Source organism: Tetrao urogallus (genome assembly GCF_951394365.1).
Source record: "Tetrao urogallus genome assembly, chromosome: 3".
In the NCBI taxonomy this organism is placed as follows: Eukaryota; Metazoa; Chordata; class Aves; order Galliformes; family Phasianidae; genus Tetrao; species Tetrao urogallus.
In genome coordinates this window covers 48,197,109-48,217,729 of record NC_136815.1, presented here as the reverse complement: position 1 = coordinate 48,217,729, position 20,621 = coordinate 48,197,109, and the positions used below count along the sequence as shown (strand labels likewise).

Below are 20,621 nucleotides of genomic sequence, written 5' to 3'. Positions count from 1 at the left end.
TATGTTTAAGATGTAATCTTAAGTTCTTAAATAGGTCCACTGTGTTTGTGAGTATAGGGTTTGCATGTACTGAGGGCTGGAATCTCATAGCTATTACACACAGTCTTTGTTAGACTTTTTGTGGCCTAGGTCTTCTCTGCATGAGGACAAAATTCATGAAAATTAAAGACTATCAAAAAAATTTTCTTTTTCCTGATGAGAAACTAAGGAGTGAAAGAAGCTGATACTAAAAGCAGTTTCATGAAAACAGTTTATATTTGAAGAATAGAAGACGACAATCTGGCATAGAATCTTTTCTTAAATCATGTATTGACATTTCTGTTACTGTTCTCAGTGGCAGTATTCTTCTCCATATGGTCTTCTCATCAGCATCTCATCGTTATTGTATAAATATGTCTCTCATTATGTAGAACATTATTTTTAAAATATGGAATCATTATTATATTATGTAACTTCCAAAGTTGGATCTTTACAGTGATTTATTGTGCTTTTCATAATTTGTAATTAAAGAAGAACTTTCCACAAAGAGAATTAATTAGATCAAAGAAGCATTTAAGTGTAAACCATTAGTCTTTGTATTACAGGAAATAGTTAGTGGCTATGTATAGTTCATTTAATTATACTGGGTTCAATTTTGTTTAGTCACTGTATCTTGATTTGTTTTGAAGTTAATTTGCAATTTCTTCTCTAATGTGATTTCAGTTTACTTAATATCAGATATATATAAATATGTGCTACTGCAAATAAATAAAGATTGATTAATGACTTCACGGTAAATTAAACCACAGCCTCTGCTGTAAATTGGCTGTGAATTCAGTTGCTCAATATATGGATACGCAGAAGATCTACAGTCTTAGAAAGGGAGGCAAGAAGTCAAATGACTTGTTAAATGTATGGATATATGTTGTAGATTGCAACTCTCATTTAATGGAGGGAACCAGATGACAGAGAATCATAGAGTTATAGCATGGCATGGGAGATGTGCTCCAAACCCTCTGCTAATCTTCATGGTCCTTGTTTGGACTCTCTCCAACAGCTCCACAGTCTTTTTCATTCTGGTGGCCCCAGATGTGGATGCAGTACTGCAGACGGGGCATTACAAGAACAGAGTAGAGGGAAATATTCCCTCGCACTGCTAGTCACTGCTCTTTTGATGTAGCCCAGGATACAGCTGGCCTTCTGGGCTGCAAGTGCATTGATGGCTTGCATCAAACTTTTCGTTCATCAGGGCATAACCTGGGCTTGATCTGGTGAGATAATTGTTGGTAAAGGTGAATGTGCTTTTGGTTCCCATATGAAGAACCAGTTTTCAGTCCATGACTAGCAAGGTAATGGCAATGGTACTGTCTCAAATGGCAATATGTCGATAGCTCTAGATAATAGTAACTGGGTGTGCTGTAAGGTTTTCGGATGCAAGCTCTGCACAAGTGGTTTGCAGCATTAGTAGCATCTGTATTATGTTTGGACTGGACTGATCTTTTGGAATCTTGACCTGTGGGATTGTAAACCAAAACTTAGATATCCAAGAACACATCTGGGTTGCATAGTATTACCACATTTGTATAAGGTAGTGTTCTTACTTTCTTTTCATTAGTTTGTTTTCTGTTGACTGGAATGAGGAATTTGATACAGGGCTTGTGCTGGCAACAGAATAAGTTCAAGGGACTTCAGTGATATTTTTCTTCCTGTCCTGGAATTCACATTAGAAGTTGTGATTTTGGTATATAACTAGATACAGTAAATAACGAATAGAATACAACTAACAAACACTTCTCTGATTTAATTTACTTGATAAGTGTGCAGATACCACTAGCTATTCGGTCAAATGCAAATTTCATAAAAACAAAAGTAGGGTTATATCTGTATTACTGGATTTCTTAAGATTAATGTTATTTCTTCAAGTAAGTACCTGCCTCTTCCTAGGAGGATTGTTATGCCATTTATAAAGCAGTGAAATGCTTGAAAAGTTTTTTACAGATAAACAATCATTTTCTGAGGAAGGCAAAATAACCTAATGCTTTGCGCTAAAAGAGAGAAATGTTTTGCTGTCTTGCAGCTTATGTATTTTCAGCCTGCGCTAGGTGGAATGAGACACATCTTAAAAATCTGATGAATTCAAATGGTATCCTGGGTTCCATGAGGAGAGGAGTGGCCAGCAGAAACAGGGAGGTGATTGTCCCTCTCTACTCTGCTCTTGTGAGTCCCCATATGGAGTACTGTATCCAGGTCTGGGTCCCCCAATACAAGAAAGACAGGGAGCTGTTGGAGAGGGTCCAGAAGAGGGCCACAAAGATGATCAGAGGGTTGGAGCACCTCACCTACAAACACAGGCTGAGAGAATTGGGCTTGTTCAGCCTGGAAGAAAGAAGGCTGCAGGGTGACCTCATTGCAGCCTTTCAGTATTTAAAGGGAGCCTACAAACAGGAGGGGAATCAACTCTTGAAAGGGTAGATAACAGCAGGACAAGGGGAAATGGTTTTAAGTTGAAGGAGGAAAGATTCAGTTTGGATGTCAGGGGAAGTTCTTTACTATGAGAGTGATGAAGTGCTGCAACAGGCTGCCTGGAGAGGTTGTGGATGCCTCGTCCCTGGAGGTGTCCAAGGCCAGGTTGGATGGGGCCCTGAGCAGCCTGGTCTAGTATTAAATTGTGTTGTGGCACGGGGGTTGGAGATTCATGATCCTTGAGGTCCCTTCCATTCCAGGCCATTCTGTGATTCTGTGAATTCATAAGAAATTGCTTTAAAAATGTGTTTGCTTTACTTCTGTTTACATCTGTAAGATAACAATGTGAAATTAATAGTATTTGGTTCTGAGTATTTGTTGCTAAACATACTAGTGTGTGTAGGGAAATGTTTGGAAATGGGTAACCTTGGGTTAATTAAATCCATCTGGTGGCTGACTAATGACAGGAATACTGTGTCCAGGGAATCATTTAATGCTACAAGATTTGATAATGCACCAGAAGTTTTCTAACAAAGCGGTCTTAGAGTAAACTAGGACTCGCATGTAACTGGAGTGAAAACCAGTCCCGCAGAGCAGCTCATAGAATTGCAAAGGTCTGTTTCAGACAGAAATGTCCCAGAAGAACTGAGGAACAACATTTTTTGTTCCTTGAGACGTAAAATTGTGGCTGGGACGTGATGTGAAACTTTTTTTGAGTTTGTGCTTCAAGGAGTTGACTTTTATGGGACTAATTTAAATGAATGTTTCCTAGCTCGCTAAAATCCAGGAACAAATATCTTCATTAGGAAAGAAGCTATATAGGGTGAAAACAGCTTCCAGAGGCACTGTGGTAAAAAGTGAAGAAAGGCAGAAATGTAATTTGTGTCAGCTGGCAAGATATCTGATCCTATGTAGATCAATGCCTGAAGATACTGCTGTTGACGGTGTTTTAAAGCAGCAGCTGTGACTGTTCTTTTTCTGTTTCAGTGCTCTAACTACATGTAATATACAGAAGAAAAAGAAGACTTTGTACTAACGCCTTCATGCATTAATACTTTATCTTCATCATCTGTATTGTTGACTGATTTTGTATTGATTTTGTAGCTGTAAGTTAGTTTTTTTGTTACTTGCCAGTTCAAAATTTCTGGGAAAAAACAACAACAACAATAACAAATGCAGTTTGTTGTTACTGAGTTAATTATTTGATTAATTTGCATTTAATGTTTTCTTGCACTTACACAGAACATGGTCTAGAGGTGGGGGAAGGAACTTCTGAAGTTTGAGGAGACCTGAATACTTTTAAAGCAAGCCAACCACAATAACATCAGATAAAGAATAGTTTGTTACATGTTGATCTGACAGATGGGCAAAACAAAACCGAGAGATTAACATTATTCTGCAGTTTAATTTTTAAAGCATGCAAAAACAGTGGCTTAATAGAATTGAATATGGAGAATGAGTTTGTTTGCTCTACATGTGAGGAACTTGCCTAAGCTTCCTTTGTAGCGAGTACAACAAAATAGCACTAGTAAGTGATTTATCTCAGCTTAAAGCAGACATCTAAAATAGGTCAGATGAATCACGCTTTGAAATGTCTGTTTTTCTCCTCTGAGTATGGAGTGAGTTTAAAGTGACCATCTCAGATGTGTACATCCAGAGTTGGATTAGATGGATACCTTCCAGGCTGTCACATTTTACAAGGCAGTGGATAATTACTGCTTTTTGTAGAGGCTGAAGGCAACTGTTTAAGTAATACATTTCTAAAGGGTGTTTTTCTTACAGCTGTGGCAGCTTAAGTGTAGAAATTTGATGTATTCTTAATGAAGTACGTCATGTGTTAGGACTTTGAAAATGTGCCCTGAAACATAAATCTACCGTATGCATTGCATATTTCACCCTTGTGAGTGTTGGTGTGCAGCAGGTATGACCATGCACCCACATCCACATGGGCACTGCAAAAACCGATTGCGAGCTGAATGCTGTGAATTAGCTGTACGGAGAATTGTGTTCCCTGGAGACCTTAGCCTTGAGAGGACACAATACATAAATGAGTTTGAAAATACAAATTGACCTCATTTACAGTGTTTTCTGTCAAGCAATGCAGCTTATTAAACATTCTGACAACATCAAAAAGGAATCCTTTTCTTTTCCTGTAATCTTCAGCAAGTCTGTTTCTCCTAGTAAACATTGTAGTGTAAGTTGACAACCGATAGTGACTTCAGAGTGGATGAATTAGCAGATGTATATTGTGTGAAACTGCACATAGTTACACAGTAGTTATGGTTACCAGGTTAAAGAAACTGCAGTCAGTTTTGAGTTGCCTAAAAGTGAAGTGCTGGAATACTTTCATAGTTATCACGGACTTGTACGTGTAACAAAACTCCAAATATGCTCTATTTCCTGAACTGACATTCTGCTTATTCAAATTCTTGTTTTCGTGTGGGAACGCAGTATTTTGCTTTTATATCGTTTTAAGAATTGAGTGCCAAGCACATGTCTGTAATGAGGCCAGTTGGTTTCAAAGTTCAAGATTTTGAATGAATGTTGCTAATATTTTGATTTGCTTCTGGACAATGCTAGGTTCAGGCATAATTATTAAGAATTATGTAATCATATTAAGAATTACATACTCACTTTTATTTAAATCTAACTTTTAGAATGACCTAGTGGAAGTATTTTTTAATTTTTTTTTAATGGATGCTTCATCACTGAAAAGGTGCGGGTGAATTCAAGCAGGTCGGATGGAATTGGTCACAAAAGCATGATACGTTTGCATTGCTCTTGGGCCCATTTCAATGTTTCCAGCATCTGCATTGCTGAGAAACATAAGAATGACTTGAGTCTGTTTCCAAAAGCAGTGCAGGTGTTGAGAGGTGCTGAGGAGTTCAAGCCCAGTTGACTCAAATGTAAAGAATGAAAGACTGAATGTTTCTAAAAGTTTCCACAAGCTTAGAAACTCAAGCTACTGTGAGTTGTGTTGGAATTCAGGCACTATCACCACCTTTTTTCAGCGTGGTTTACTCTCTTTTAATGAACTAGGTAGAGTGGCACTTCTGCATTAACTTTAACATAATTCCTGTAATATTGTCTGTATATTATAAGGAATAGAATAAGAATGAATAGGGTAAGATTTTACAGAACTATGCTCTTTTTTAGCTTACAAATGAATTGGCTGCATGATCTCGCTCAGTCGATCTGCTCACCTTGTTTTCTAGAATAACCAACCATGACGACAGAGTCGGGATCAGATTCTGAGTCCAAGGACAAAGAGCAGGACCAGCAAGAAGCCCCTGCACAGCCAGGGGCAGCAGCAGAGGGCCCGCCGCAGCAGCAGCAGGAGCAGCAACAGCTGAGTGAAGAGCACCAAAACGCACTTGAGCAGTTCTCAGCTGTGGCAGCACACAGCACGCCAGTGAGGAAAGAGCAGGTAGGAAAGCTGTGCACGATTGCTCCTGGGAAACAGTGAGCCTGTTTGGTGTGATGTTATAGATCTTCTTGGTTGGTCTTCTGTGTTTAAACATAATAACCCTCATGCAGGATGTCTGGAAGTTCATGTCTTTCTGCCTTCATTGTGCTGCTTTGGGCTGATCTTACTAAGTGAGAAATGCTTTCCATCTCACGTTTGTGTTATGTAGCAAACAGTGCCAACTTTTAAGAAGCTAAAAATGTTTTCAGAGTTCATTTTTTATTTGACACCTGCTGAAAACTGATTTCATGCTTGCTTGTCTGATGTGTGGGCCATGAAGAGTCTGTGGTCTGTTAAGCTTCTTGTAGTTCTGAAATGACTGCATTATAATTGCTCTAACTTCTCACGTAATAGGTTTTAGAAGAGCTATCACATGATTTTTCCATTTGGTTCATTGTCACACTTATTAAATTTGTGGCGGCTGCTTTCTTCTCCTGTTAACAATTTCCAGTCAATAGGATTAACAGGCATTGTTATTCATTGGTAAATGACACAAAAATTAATGAGGTACCTGCAAATCACATCCCTTAGATCCGTAAGGTTATGACTTCCCCTCCCTCCCCCTTTGATGGCATTCACCTTTGAAGAATGGAATAAGCTACTCATGCTCCTCCTCTGTTCTTTACAAAAAAAAAAAAAAAAAAAAAAATCGGGTACTTTGTGAGGTCTTGTTATTTTTCCTTGTTAGAAGGCAGTGCTGGTAGACCAAGCAGAAGTAAGACATTACTTACCAACACTGTGCATGTTCCACTGAAGCTGCTTGAGGCTGGCTGTGCTCTTGGCATTTAATTCTTTTTTCTGCAGAACTACAGCTCAAACTTAATGTTGGTGAAGGAAAAAAAATGAGCATAAGCTGTCCCATATACAAGCAAAGCCTTTAATATCTCCCACATTTAGTTCTTGGGAGAACGAGTGCTCCTGGGACCAAATTAAAAGAGATGTCTGACTTCCTTTATTCCAAGATGTAGACATGGCAGGACAGATTTCTGATACTTACTGCTATTGAAGATCAACCTTTTTTTTTTTCTTTTTTTTCTTGGTTGCTAATCATTTGTATCAGAGCCAGAAGTTACCTGTAGTTAGTCTGGGGAAAAGAGAGAGGGCTGCTTTCTAGGAGAGAAGAGCACTACACAAGCAAATCACTAATGTAAAATTCAGTTCTTTCAGGCTTAGGCTTAAGCATTATCTTTTTTTTTTTTTCTTCCAGACCACTTAAAAGCAGTACTGGCCAACAGAACTATTGCCAGTGGGTTCATTAAAAAGCGAGAAATTGTGGGATTAATGGATATAATTTTCTGTCTTGCTGTCATTTGTTCTTCCATGGTGGGATCAGTAGGGAGTAAGCTTGTGGTTTTTATTATCGCTTGTATAAGAGAATCTTAGGAAGAAAGATTGAAATTACTGATCCGTAACAGTGACTTTTTGTTTTCATACCATACACATGAGAAAAAATATTTTAATAAAAACAAAAAGGCTTCTTCACAGTGGGATTGCAGTTACTACAGAAATTAATTATTTCATGAAACATGATAATGTAATCTTACTGTCTTCCTCCCTTTTTGTCTACTTGAAGAGCAAGAATATATCACGTGTTGAATGCTAATGTTTCTAGAAACTATCATAAATAGACGGGATTCATGCACTGTGCAAGTTTGGTAATCATAGAAACATAAAATGGGCAGGGTTGAAAAGGACCACAATGATCACCTAGTTTCAACCCCCCTGCTATGTGCAGGGTCGCCAACCACCAGACCAGGCTGCTCAGAGCCACATCCAGCCTGGCCTTGAATGCCTCCAGGGATGGGGCATCTACAACCCCCTTGGCAACATGTTCCAGTGTGTCCCTTGCCCTCTGTGTGAAAAACTTCCTCCTAATATGTAACCTAACCTCCCTGTCTTGGTTTAAAACCATTCCCCCTTGTCCTATCACTATCCACTATCATAAACAGTCATACTCCCTACACCGTCCCTTCAAGTACTGGAAGGCCACAATGAGTCTCCCTGAAACCTTCTCTTCTCCAAACTAAACAAGACCACTTCCCTCAACCTTTCATTTTGTACCCAAGTTGTGAAACATCCAAGATCATTACTGCTAAATTCTGTAACTCCAAGGGCTTGATGTGAGGGAGAATTCCATCTTCAAAAGGGGATGATCATACTGTTTCATAGTGAGATATATCAATGTAAATAAAGATGAAAAGCTTATGCTCAAAAAATACAAACCCTGAAGCAATTTGTGCTTCACTATAATTTAGTCTGTAACACTGAAAATGCTGTAGAAATGTCTGTTGCAGGGGTGAACAGGATTCCGGGAAGAATATAGTTATGCTTGCAGAGTTCAGAATAATCCACTGAGTATGTGGGATTTTCACTGGCCACTTTTTTTTTTTCTTTTTTTTTTTTTTTCCCCTAAATAACACAGCGTCAGTTTTCTTTAGGAAGAAGAGGCTTAATTCACTCTGAAGGTACCTCAGTGCCTGAACATGTCAGCGTAGTTCATGAGATCTTCTCTAATAGTTCTTGGCATATTTTGTTCTCCAGACAAAAGAGAGAAAATCCATTGTATGATTTTAACCTAGACAGATTCTCCTGATCTTAATGTCAGTAGGAGTCTAGCAAACAAAATAATGTCAATAATAGTTTGTTTTTTTAAAATATATTTATAAATAAGCAAATGCCTGCTTTGCTCTTTAGTTACAAAGTATCTTCACGAAGGAAAATAATCAACAATCCGTAGTGGTTCAAAGAAGTTGTTTGCATGCTGAAAAGGCTTCTAAAATATAACAGGCTGCTGGGTGCCTTTGCTGTTGTGGATTTATCTTTCAAGCAGTTTTCCTATCTTCTTTAAAAAGATTAATTCCATGGATCTGTTGTTTTGTTTGTTGTTGTTTTTAATTTAAGGGGTTTTTTTTTGTGCTAGGAAGAAGTTTACTCTCACATGAGAAATCTAATGAGCCACCTGCAATGATGGCATAGTTCTTCCAGCCCTGGGATGACTTTTGCACCTGTAGATGTGCAAATGCATCTTCTGTGGTAAATTTCCTTAAGAAAACACGTAGAAGTCATCAGAATGCCTCTTCCCATCAGTGCTAGGTCCCTAAGAGGAGACATCTTGAGCCTTGTTTTTCTCATGGTGCTTAAGCCCAACTGCTTGCCAGCTGGCCTCTGTGATTGTAGAGCGGTGGCTTGGCCTCAAGTCTCTTTGGAAGCTGGAGGCACTCTCCCTCATTCTCATGGCCACGGTGAGCATTTAAACCCCAGAAAACAACTAATCTTGTGATGTATGTTGTGCCTTCATCTATTGCCAGCTTTCAAGGCATGCAAGGACCTTGGTGTCTGGACATTCAAGTGCTGGGAGGAGAAAGGAGGAGAAAGTCCTCCAGGTCTGCAGATAGACAGGGGAATAGCCAGCTGATGGATTTTTAAAGCGGCTTCTTTGCTCTGCTCCGTATCATCCTTGTCCTGCTTTCTTTTTATCCCCATACTCAGGAATGCCCAGCAGACCTTTGCTCTGCCCTCCCTTGTGTAGGGAAAGGAGGAGCATGGGGCCACAGTTGCATCTTTGCCTTGGTGGGAGTTAGTGCTCTCACTGATTCTAAACGCTCCTTTTCCCTATTCACCTAAATAAAAAGGGAAAGCTTACAGCTTGTTTGGATGAAATCTCTTGAGGAAAGTTCTCTGTGGTTTAGTGACATGCTGTTGTTGCTGGTTATATCATGCAAGGTTGTTTTGGTCTCAAAGCAGATTAAAGCCTTTCAGTGGATTTGCTCTTCTTTCGTGAAGGCTTATTACATGCAGTGAATGGAAACAGATGAAGGATTAATTTATATTATTTCCAGTGCTGCTTGTTTCTTCTTACACAGAAATCATTCAGAGCCAGGCCTGTTATTTTCTTCTACTGTAGTGAGATAACTGAAACATTTTTTAAATGTATGTTTTAAAAGCTCTAGCTTAGGTATTAGTGCACTCCTGTTGTGATTTTGCTTGGAGGCTATCAGGGGCATAACTGATTTGAAAGATAATGACTGCTGCATAGTGCTGTTGCTAGGAAGGGTGAAATGCAGTAGAGCTGTACTGGCTTTCATCTGTTGCAGTGAAAAGGACCACGAGCTGTGCTGCATCGCAGTGACTCTTCAAATGGTCTGACCCACAGATAAGCCCAAGCAAAAGGAACAGTAGTTGTTTCTTCTCTACCCTTTCCACTGCAGAATGTTTGTGTTTCAAATGATCTATTTCTTGCCAGCTTAAAGGAGTTATTGAGCATCTGCAGAGAGCACAACTCAGCCTCTCATCTTGTAGTTATCATCCATTAGCCAGCCAGCTACACATAAAAGATGTTTGGCCTCTTATTTCCATCCTGTTTGCTTAACCCTTCGCTCAGGTGTTTGGGGAGCCCTTCTCTCTCCAAGGCACATCAGAACCCTTCTGCAAGTTCTCGCTGTCATTGACTGGTCAGGCCTCTCATTCAGGACAGCTTTTCTCATAGACAAAATCAGTGCAAATCTGATGGTCTTTTCCTATTCCATATGACGCCATGAAAACGCTATGTGATTTAGTAGATACAGCACTTTAAGGTTATAATCTCTGGGAATATTGACTCGCTACAATGTTTACTCATTGTTCAGCATTTTCAGTAGACCAAAAAAAAACAAAAGGTCCAAGAAGTTTCAGAGGGATTTTCTAAGTATAAAAGAAGTAGAAACCTAAATTATTTTCATGCATGTCCTTCCTCCATGATTATTCTGTACCCTTTGGAGTGGGGAGGAAGGGTTGGAACTAATACAGGGAGTCTTTTCAATGGCAAAAAGTCTACTGTGCATCATGGACCCTCTCATCCAGTCACCATTCTAAAGCTACATCTGCCAGAAGTGGAGTGTGTAATGCATTGCACTGCACGATTGGTTTGTCTCAGTTATCTTTCTTTCTTTTTCTAGCCCACAGACAAAGAACAGGAGTTTGCAGCTGCAAGTGCAAAACAGCTTGAATATCAACAGTTAGAGGACGACAAGCTCTCTCAAAAATCATCATCAAGCAAACTTTCCAAGTCTCCTCTAAAGATTGTCAAGAAACCTAAAAATATGCAGTGCAAAGTGACACTTCTGGATGGATCTGAATATGCATGTGAAGTAGAGGTAAATTGCTTTTCTCTGTTTTTTTCATTCTATCTAGAGGAAAATATTTGAAATTAGACTTGCAGGTTAATATTAAAAAAAGAAAAAAGAGTTTAAAACTGAGTTCCCATTTTAAGCAAAAATATGGACGGCCAGATATTTCATCAATGCCATGCACATAGATGTTTCCATTATTTTTCCTGGAGATAGAATACATTGCAGAGATTTTATCTTCAGTGGGGAATAGCGAACAGTCCTTGGAGCAGCCAGGGACTATGGATTAATATTGTGTTAGCATGTGCCTCTACAAAATGCAGAAAATGAATTATTGAGGATGCAACTGCGGGTACCTCTACAACACAGCTTACTCTTTGGCACATGGCTAAATCCCTACGAAAAGCTACTTTACATGTCTGTAAGGTTCAGCTACAGTGAAAGGAGTCCTTGCCCAGCCAAGAGATAGGATGTGGCGTTCACTTGCTTTATCCACTGGAGAGAAAAAGTACATACAAAGGGTTTTAGTAGGCTGAGGAGGCTGAGCATCTGTTTCTGAACACATTTCAGAAAATCATTTAGGAAAACGAAGGTGAAGTTCTCATCTTGGGTAATACTAAAGTTCTGTTGCTTTTTCAACAAAAATCTGGTGCTGCACTATGAGAAACAATGTCACATTTCAGAAAAATGATATCATATTTTTGAAGTACTCCGTAAGTGAGCTTGCTATATTCTCTAACACTGGAAAAAGTATATGTTGGTATATTCAAAGATCTAGCAAACTACAGAAATCAGTAAATTCCGCAAAGTGAATTCCTTAAAAGAAGGGAAAGCGGGAACATGCCAACTGAACATTTATTGTTTCCATTCCTTGTGTTTTATGCGCATAAGTGCATCTTTCAATGTGGACGGTGTTAGAGATTTGACAGTTGGTAGAGGGAAGTTAGAAAGTTCATCCCTTGTTGTCAGATTCCATTTTGCAGTTCTACATGTCCTGCTTCTGCCTACTGAAGTCTATAAAGCAGGGTAATTTAGAAGGACTGGAAATTTAGAAATGTCAATGTTTTGAGCTAGAATACCAGCTCTATCAGTGAATTTTGTTTTGGAAGTGAGCCAGATATTTATCTCTCCAGAAGCATATTCCCTAGTCAGGGAGTTGGGGATCATTATAGAATCCATCAGTTACTCTATAGAGTGGTTGCAAATCACAAATGCTTTTATATATATTAAATATTCATATCACTTAAAGGAGATTATTGCTCTCAAGTAGAACACAACCTACAGCTTATCAATTATGTGTTCATCCAGTTAATGACCTGACAGCTGAAATAGCACATACTCAGAGATTTAGATGCTTCTGACATGGGTTTGGTTAATTCATTATCCCTTTGCACTCCGTTGTTTTACAGCTCCCTCTTTCCTATTCCGTATTCAATGCTGAGAGTCTTCAACAGCTTCCAATGTTTCTTTCAGTCTCTCTCATGCCCAGAACATTGCATATGTGACACCAGGGTTTTTTATGTTGTATGAGATATATCTGCAAAGCACGGGATAGTGGAGGTAACTTCAAAGAGGAGGTTAACAGCAGTTCATCTAATGTGTTATTCTTTCAGTGAAAGGATCTGAAGTAAATGCCAGATAAAAGATCTCTCCTGTGGCCCTACAATATTACTGCCAGTGTGTTGTATCTATCCTGACCCAGAAAGTCTTTCATGCAGTAAGTCATTGCAAGCCAAAACCAGGTTAAATAGCTAACCCAACCTGTTAATTTATCCTTTTCCAAAAACATAAAACAGAAGCATTACCATCTGTACTGCCACCACACTTCTCAGCTGGGAGCCTATGGGTAGGATCAGCCAGCTTATTTAAGAGCGGTGGTTCCCTTCCAAGGTGCAATGGATACCTAATGGCATTTTATGTGTCTGGGAACAGCTGTGTGCTTTTGGAACAGAAGTGTTTGTTGTACACTGAAGTTCTTACTAACAGTGTCAAAGTAGAGCAGCAGCCTAATATGGTTCCCTCATGCCCTAAAGCAGCTGGAGATTTCTAATGGATACTCAGAGGAGCTGGCATAGTCTGCATGGGTGGTGCTGGCTGTTTTCCAGTGAGATGTCCACCCCTCCTGTAAGTTGTTCTCCTTGCACTGTTCATGGCGCTCTCCCACCTGGCACCAGGACCAGAAATATTTTGTCAAAAGTGGCCAGGTCCATAGCTGGTGCAAAAGCTGCTCAGGCAAAGAGAACGCTAGGGACTTCTTTGTTAAGCAAGCGAGGTCTACATACTGCATTTATCTTTACTTCTTCAAACCAAAAATGTAAGATCATAGAATCATTGAATAATTAAGGTTGGAAAAGACCTATGAGATCATCTAGTCCAATTGTCAACCAACCACCAATATTGCCCACTAAACCATGTCCCTAAGAACTGCCCTTTCCTGAAACATCTCCAGGGAAGAAGATTTAAGACTGCAAACTGAATTCAGATAACCTTAACAAAGGCATTAGTTGAGGTTTTTCTGAAGGTATGTGAAAATAAGCAGAAATAACTTCTCTGAATTTCTCCCACTTTAAGTAGGCGTTTTCAAGTGCTCTACTACATTTACACTATTTCTAGGATTTATTTTTCTCATCTTCCTTCTCTGCCTCATCTCATTTTTCTGTTGTCTAGACTGCTGCATTTTAATTAAAAGACTGAACTGGAACAAGCTGTCATCCTCTCCCTTAGATGTTGCCTAACTTGAAGTGTCTTTTTAAAACAGGTTGGAATTTGCCTTCATGATTTCTACTCTAAACATACAGATGTTATTAATCACTGTGTAAGATCAGAAAGCAATAACAACCTTAACCAAATGAAAGGCAAAATGGTTAGATTTCATTTTCAAGGGCACCACTGCCTGAACTCATTGGTAATTTATACTCTTCCTTCATTCTTCTTCCACTTGGATTTTATGATCACACAGGAAACTAGTAAATGAAAAAAATGTTTCCATAGCAACCTTGCTGTAACAGTGCTGTAGCACTGTGCCAAACAGGTTGAGTTCCTGTATAATTTGGATGCAGTGGAGAATGCTGAAATCTGATGTCTCAAGGAGCATTACTATACTCACTGTTCTTGGTCAATGGAAGTCAGCTGAGGTAGGGGGGATTGTTACAAATACACCTGTTGTGTTTTTTTTCTATCCAGTTTTTGCAGTCCACTACCCAATTCTGCCCACAGCAGTAGCCATTTCTACACGTCTCTGAAAAACAACTGAGAATACCCTACGTTTTTAGCAATAGGTTTCCCCACATCTTCAGGGGACTTCAGGGTACCATACTTGAATGGGAAAGGTGAGGTATTCTATTTCCATACATTGGAAACCAGGGTTTATAACCTGAACAGAGGCAAACTGGGATGATCTGGTCACTCTCTGCCTTGCACAAGTGTATGGTAAAACTCCCTGTTGAAGGCAAAATGTGCATGAAGCGAATGGCTTCTCATGTAGCACAGAGTGTTGTGTTTCACATAAATTTTTCTTTTTCCTGAAAAACGTGAGTGTATGTGGATGCTTCTTTAAAAATTTAATCATTAAGGATGGTTGTTGGACAAGTTGGAAGAACAGGGAATAAGCTCTGCTATCATTGGCAGAACTTAAAAAGTAAAAAAAAAAAAATTCCAGTCCTTGTTAGATTCTGTACTTCAACACTGCATGTGTTTCTTCTGGTATTCCACATCTCACTTGTAATACCACATCTCAAGGATAACTCCTTCTGTGCCTCTGTGTTGTGGTGGCAGAAGGAGCAGCCCCGCTGTTCCTTTGCCCCAGGAGGTGTCTCAGCATGGACATATGCTCTGCTTTGCCATGGACAGTTTAATAATGTTGCCTTTTTACCCATTTTGAGGTAGACGTGAAGGTCAGGAAGGAAATTGCTGTAATAAGATGCACTCTGCTCGCTGAAGGATACAGTTTCAGTTACCCCCTGTGTGGTTTAATTGTTTAATGAATTCCACACAGTCTCTTGCAAACGGCCTTACATGTGAAACTTATTACTGCTTGCAAAAGGGAATTTTTTTTAATAAGACTTTTCCTTTTGACCTAGTCGCTGCTTATATTTCAGTTAATTTAATATGAAGAGATTTAGGTTAGGTTCGTGTTAGGTTTTTTTTCCTTACCTGGGATGTGTTTCACTAAATGTGACTAGGGTGGGATGCATTGTTGGCATTATACAGGATGTTTTCTGGCCCCAGACCCACTAATTAGGACTGACTTAGATTAGCCAGGGGATTCAGCTAAGATCTATGTTACCTGACACGTGTCAGTAGGAGTCTGAGTATTGCCTGAATATGTTCCAACTGAATAGAGCTAATATACAACTCCTCTGGCTTACGTTCTCAAAATGCTGTGTACTGCTTTTTATAAGTTAAAGTACTTGTCAATTCAGGAAGCACAGGGTTTTGGAAATCGATACCCATATTGTCCAGCTCGTAATAATGAACTATGAGTCTGAGCCAAACATAAAAGTGTTTATGCTTGCTTTTAGTGCACTTTAAATTTTTTTAAGGTTTTTCACTGAGGTTAAAGAAATCTTTTTAAATTATTTTTATTTTTTAAGACATTTAATGCTGAACCCAGCATTTTTGAAGTGCCACAAGTTGGAGGATGTTCGTGTGGCTCTTCTGAGGCTGGAGCATTTCCTTTTTGCCCAGAGGAGCTCAGCTTCAGTGCCCCAACTGGAAACATCTGGGTTGCACGATACTGAGAGACAAGTTCTGTAAAACCTTGGTAGGAAAGCACATCTAGATGGTTAGACAGCTGGATCTCTTGTATTTCCTCCATTTAATATGCAGGTATGTTATAGAGACAGAAGGAAAACCAAATATTAAAAGAAGGTCACCCTTTCAGATGTTGTACCAAGTAAACAGCAAGTTGGGATTTAAATTTAACCTTTCAACTAAGCAGGGGACATGGCTACAGTGAGAACAAACACCAAAACTTCTAAGAAAAAAATATATAGTACATTTGCTCTCCGCATCCATTTCCTGCATCTAGTTCTCTCATCTCTTGACTTTCATTAATAGATTCTGAAAATGATTTGAGGAGTTAAATGATGTCTTTAGGAGACAAACATGTCCTTTTGATCATTTGGAGGCACTAGCCATTTTTCATAATGGTGTAAACTATCAAAAGGGATTGACCTACATTGACATATAATTGCCCTGAAATTGCGTTTTTTAGAGAATAGATGATTAACTGAAAATCTACGGGTGACATGTTGCCTCCAGTTCCCTCCCCTTGATGAACCAGTTGGAAAGGAGCCAGTCAGAGGCTTGTTTTCCATCTGGCAGACTTATATTTATGTAGTCAGTTGGGTTTGGTCATGTACACTCAAACCCAGATACTGCAGGCCAGCTGCTGGTTAACTTGGGGTGATCTTTTACCCCAGAGTAGAGATCTCTGTGCACCAGGGCCTGTTATCCTCAGCATTATTCCTGCTCTTTGTTCTCCTCAGCAGGCAGGGAGAGGAGTTCTTGTCCTCCTCACTGTGCTTGCTGATGGCCTCACTGGGGTGAGGCTGCATCAAGGCCTCTGTGTTTGTCTTCTCCAGATGCATTGCCCTTGGGTGAAGCTCACCCTCTCAACCCCGCAGCTTCTTACAGGGATGCAGCCAGCACCCGGACACTGCAAGTGTTTTTAAGCACTAGTGGAATATGAGTCAAACATCGCAAGTGGAAGGCTCCTTCTGCCCCTTTTCCCTTCTTCAAAATGACTGTCAGATGTTAACACCTCCCGCTATTTCTGCACTCTGTGTCTATTCTCCATTTACCCCATCTATTCCCATTCTCCCAGTGAAGTGATCATTTTCTTGTCCCTGCCCCCATCTCACTTCTGCCAAGCCTCACTGCTCTTTGTGGTGTTTACTGCCCCTTTCTGTCTTTCTTAGGTGCCTCGTACTGCTGCAGTTCCCTACCATGCTGTCTAAATAAATCTCCAATTCTGTTGCTAGTTGATCCGATTTTATACCTACTGTACCCATGTTAATGCTTCATTGCTATTTCCAGAACAAAAGTAAGTCAGTGCTCACTTTATCATCTCCTAAATATTAGGTGCCTTGTAAAATCCTAGCACCTTGTACAGGTGATTTTTTTCCAGGTGAGCCCCACGCAGCAGTCTCTGGGCTGATTTATGGTTTGTTATCCCTGTCTGCTGACAGAATAAAATACCAGAGATGGGACTAGATAGCCTGCAAATCAAAGATGTGATAGAAAGGAAGGTTTGTCTCTTGTGTCTTTTGGTCAGTTTTGGTCTGGCAGAAATGGGCTTGATCCAAAGTGGATAAAGCTTGAGTGTAGCTTGCAACCACTGAGAATAGGGTAAGCTGTAACTAGATTATCTTTGAGGTCCCTTCCAACCCAACCTCTTTTATGATTCTAAGTTATCTCTCTTGACAGCTGAAGCACTGATGATGTGATGCTCTCTAAGGCACCCCAGATTTAAAAGCCTAATCCTCATGCCACTTCTTCTGTCCCTGTCCCAAGAGTGTCTTTCTGTGCTATGGTTTCTGTGTGATTTTTTCTTTTTTCCCCTCTAGCCTGGTAATGTAGGTCAGGGAGAGCTCTGTGGCTTTTAAATTCATATGGCAAGATTACTCCGTAAATCGGACTATGTTGACAGTAGAGCTTTTTTCAGTTGAAAATAAACCAAATGTTTATGGTTGATTTTTGCTGATAGTTGCCAGTAACTGCATACAGTGAGGATAGTGGAGGGTTCTTCTTCATGATACGCTTGTGCACATTTCGAAGTCACTCAGGAGGGGCACATTTGCTGAGTCCCTCTAAGACCAGGTAGAACAAGGGAACAAGGGAAATATTTATATTGATGCCCCTCACTGGGAAGCCTCATATACTGTGTGAATCCAGGCAGACCTTCCTGAGTTACTGCAGACCTTCTTGCAGGACGACATGGTGCAGTTGGGAGACAAATGGATCAGCTGGACTTCTGGTTAAACACCAGATCCAAAATATCTCTGTCCTCCAGTATAATGAGCAGCGGTGGTACTTTCACTCTTGAAAAACCTACAAAATCATGGAATATGGTTTATTATTGTATGAAAAGATTTAGCAAACATCTGATACAATTCAATTCTTGTCACACTTATTTCTGTTTGAGAAAAAATATCCACTGTTTTTTCCTGGAGGGTAGTGCTGGTAAGCTGTTACTAGATCTCAATTTTTGCCTTGTGAATTCTGTTGATGCATTTGGAGTGCCTAAGCATTTGACAGTCATCTCATTTGACACGTATTTCTGTGGCTGTTTTGCATGTACAACTGTGGCTGTTACCCTTTGACATACAAAGAAGTGCTCTGAAGCCTTTATTATTTCTTAGGTGTTGCCTTTTTCTCCTTTGCATTGCCATTTATAAAATGCAGGCTTTATTCATAAACATGTATTCTGTGTAGCGTATCTGTCAGTGCACTTAGAGCTCATGTGGTAGCAGTGTTAGAGTGATCTCTGCTGATGCAGAAGGCAAAGACCCTAATTTGGTTTGATTCCAGCGTCAGGACTAGGTCACCAATCTTCTTACTGGGATTTAGCAATCGCCTGCTTTTTTTTTTTTTTTTTTTTTTGCTTTTTTTTTTTCTTTTCTTTTCTTTTTTGGATTAGTGCTGGCTTTTTAGGATTGCAAGCTCAAACTGTATTAAAGAAGATTGCCCTGATAAAAACTATGCCATGTTATACAATGTCACCAACGCTAGGTGCAAGTATGTAGTTATAGCATAGACATATTTACCTAAATACTTCTATTAAATACTTAGTGGTAGGCATTAAAAGTGACTGGTTTCAGGACTAGTAATGTACTGTACACAAAAAATATGAAGAAGCAGGTAAATTATAGTATCACTGTGAAGGGGAGGAAAAAAAATCATTTTTCCCTACGTATTGAAATATGTTCTAGGTGAATGTAAGTTTCTCTTGTGTGGCATTCATTCTCAATCAGAGGTGGAATAGTACTTCAGGTTTTTATTTCAAACTTCTTGAATATGTTAGTTGTCTACAGGGATGTACAGGCAGGTCCATGCATAAAAATGTTAATAAAGATCTAGAGCATTTGGAGAGTTTGAATTGGCATGCAGCTTTCAGGAAGAGCACTCTGTATGGAAAAGAAAGCCTCTTATTAACTAAAGCTTTCTGAAATTGTCAAGTTCTAATTCTTTCCACATTTGACTAAATTGTTTTGGGTTTTTTTTCCCCATGTATTGTGTTTGGATGTGTGACCTGGGATGTTTCCAAATACAGCTTACCCATGAAATTTAGTTAGTAGCTGTAGTTAAGTACATGGAAGATTAAACAGCATTTCCTTGTGGGAGTCAAGAAGTGAACGTTTTTTGCTTAAAACTTACTATTTTCTTTGCCACCCAAAAAGGTATTGGGAAATTCCTGTTCAGTATCTCCTTGCTATGAAGCATAAACTGAGTGGAGAGTGTTACACTAATAAGTACATCCAAGAGACAAACATCCTCATGCATGTTCAATTTCAATATTCTGTGTATACCAAAGCAGATTTTTCTCCAAGAAATATAAAAATAGTTGAAGTAAGGATTCATTTCTTAGATGCATTCATTTTTTTTCTTTTCTTACAGTTTATTTCAATTTGTCTATATTGATCTGCCCATACAGGAGATGTAGCAGGACGTTTGTTATTTGCTCTGCCCGTCTGCTTGCTTTGTCAGTTTATTGTACAACTTTCTACAAGTAACTTCTGTGAAAGCTTTGCTCTGTAACAGAAGTGACTTTCTTTACTATATATTATGTTATGTATAGAACATCTTTCTCAACGTTTTTTACTTTCAGAGGAAACAAAATGTTGATTTTCTGGAATTTTCAGCAGAGACAGCAAGGGACTAAGAGGGCTAAACTCCAGTGATTATGTTTTGTTTCTAAACAACCTCATCTTGCTACTTATATACCGTTGTCTGTGGGATGCACTTCATTAAACTGGGGGAAAACTTGCTGATTTTCTGCCAATTAACACTACAGGAGAGATTCTCCATCCTGTTTTTCTTCCTGAATGTTACCCACTTATGTTCCTGCTGAGGGTTACAGTTGGGAAATCATAGATCCCCAGAGAAATTTGAAGTTTTTTTCCTCCTCTGTCACCTTTCTCCTTCATTGCCTTTTCCAAGTGGAGAGAAACCAGAGGAGATTAAGAAATACAAGAACAAATGCAAAATTACAAATGAGTGGAAGGGCAATGAAGTCAAACTTCTTTGGAATGGCTTCATGCATTTCTCTTCCTTGGGAAAAATTAACCCTCTGCTATTTTTATTTTTATTTGTTTTCTGTTTTCAAATGAAAAATACTGATTAAGTACTGATTAGCTTAAAAAAAAAAAAAAAGAAAGACTCAGCATTTTCTGTTGGAAATGTTATGGCCTAAAATGCAATGATTAGGCCTTCATATTATGGCCAGTTCAAACTCTTCCTCCATGGAATATGAGAAATGTCACAGTAAGTAGATTGTTATTTCACATAAAGATAAAAATAGGTTCTTTACCAGAATTATTGAGATTGACTCTCCATAGATGGTGACTGGAGGTCATGGTAAACTGCTCCTCCACATTTGGAATGAC

The 20,621-nt window shown here is 39.2% G+C and overlaps 1 protein-coding gene across 1 annotated transcript in view; it reads left to right on the top strand.

The window, feature by feature from the left end:
* Positions 1-5,782: 5,782 nt before the first annotated feature.
* EPB41L3 (erythrocyte membrane protein band 4.1 like 3) overlaps positions 5,783-20,621 on the top strand; it is a gene marked incomplete at its 3' end in the record, with an annotated part of 59,324 nt that continues 44,485 nt past the window's right edge. Inside the window, exons 1-2 of the mRNA XM_079533012.1 lie at positions 5,783-5,869; positions 10,843-11,040. Of these exons, the coding sequence (XP_079389138.1) occupies positions 10,987-11,040 (54 nt within the window). The 5' untranslated portion in view covers positions 5,783-5,869; positions 10,843-10,986. The remainder of the gene's footprint in view (positions 5,870-10,842; positions 11,041-20,621) is intronic.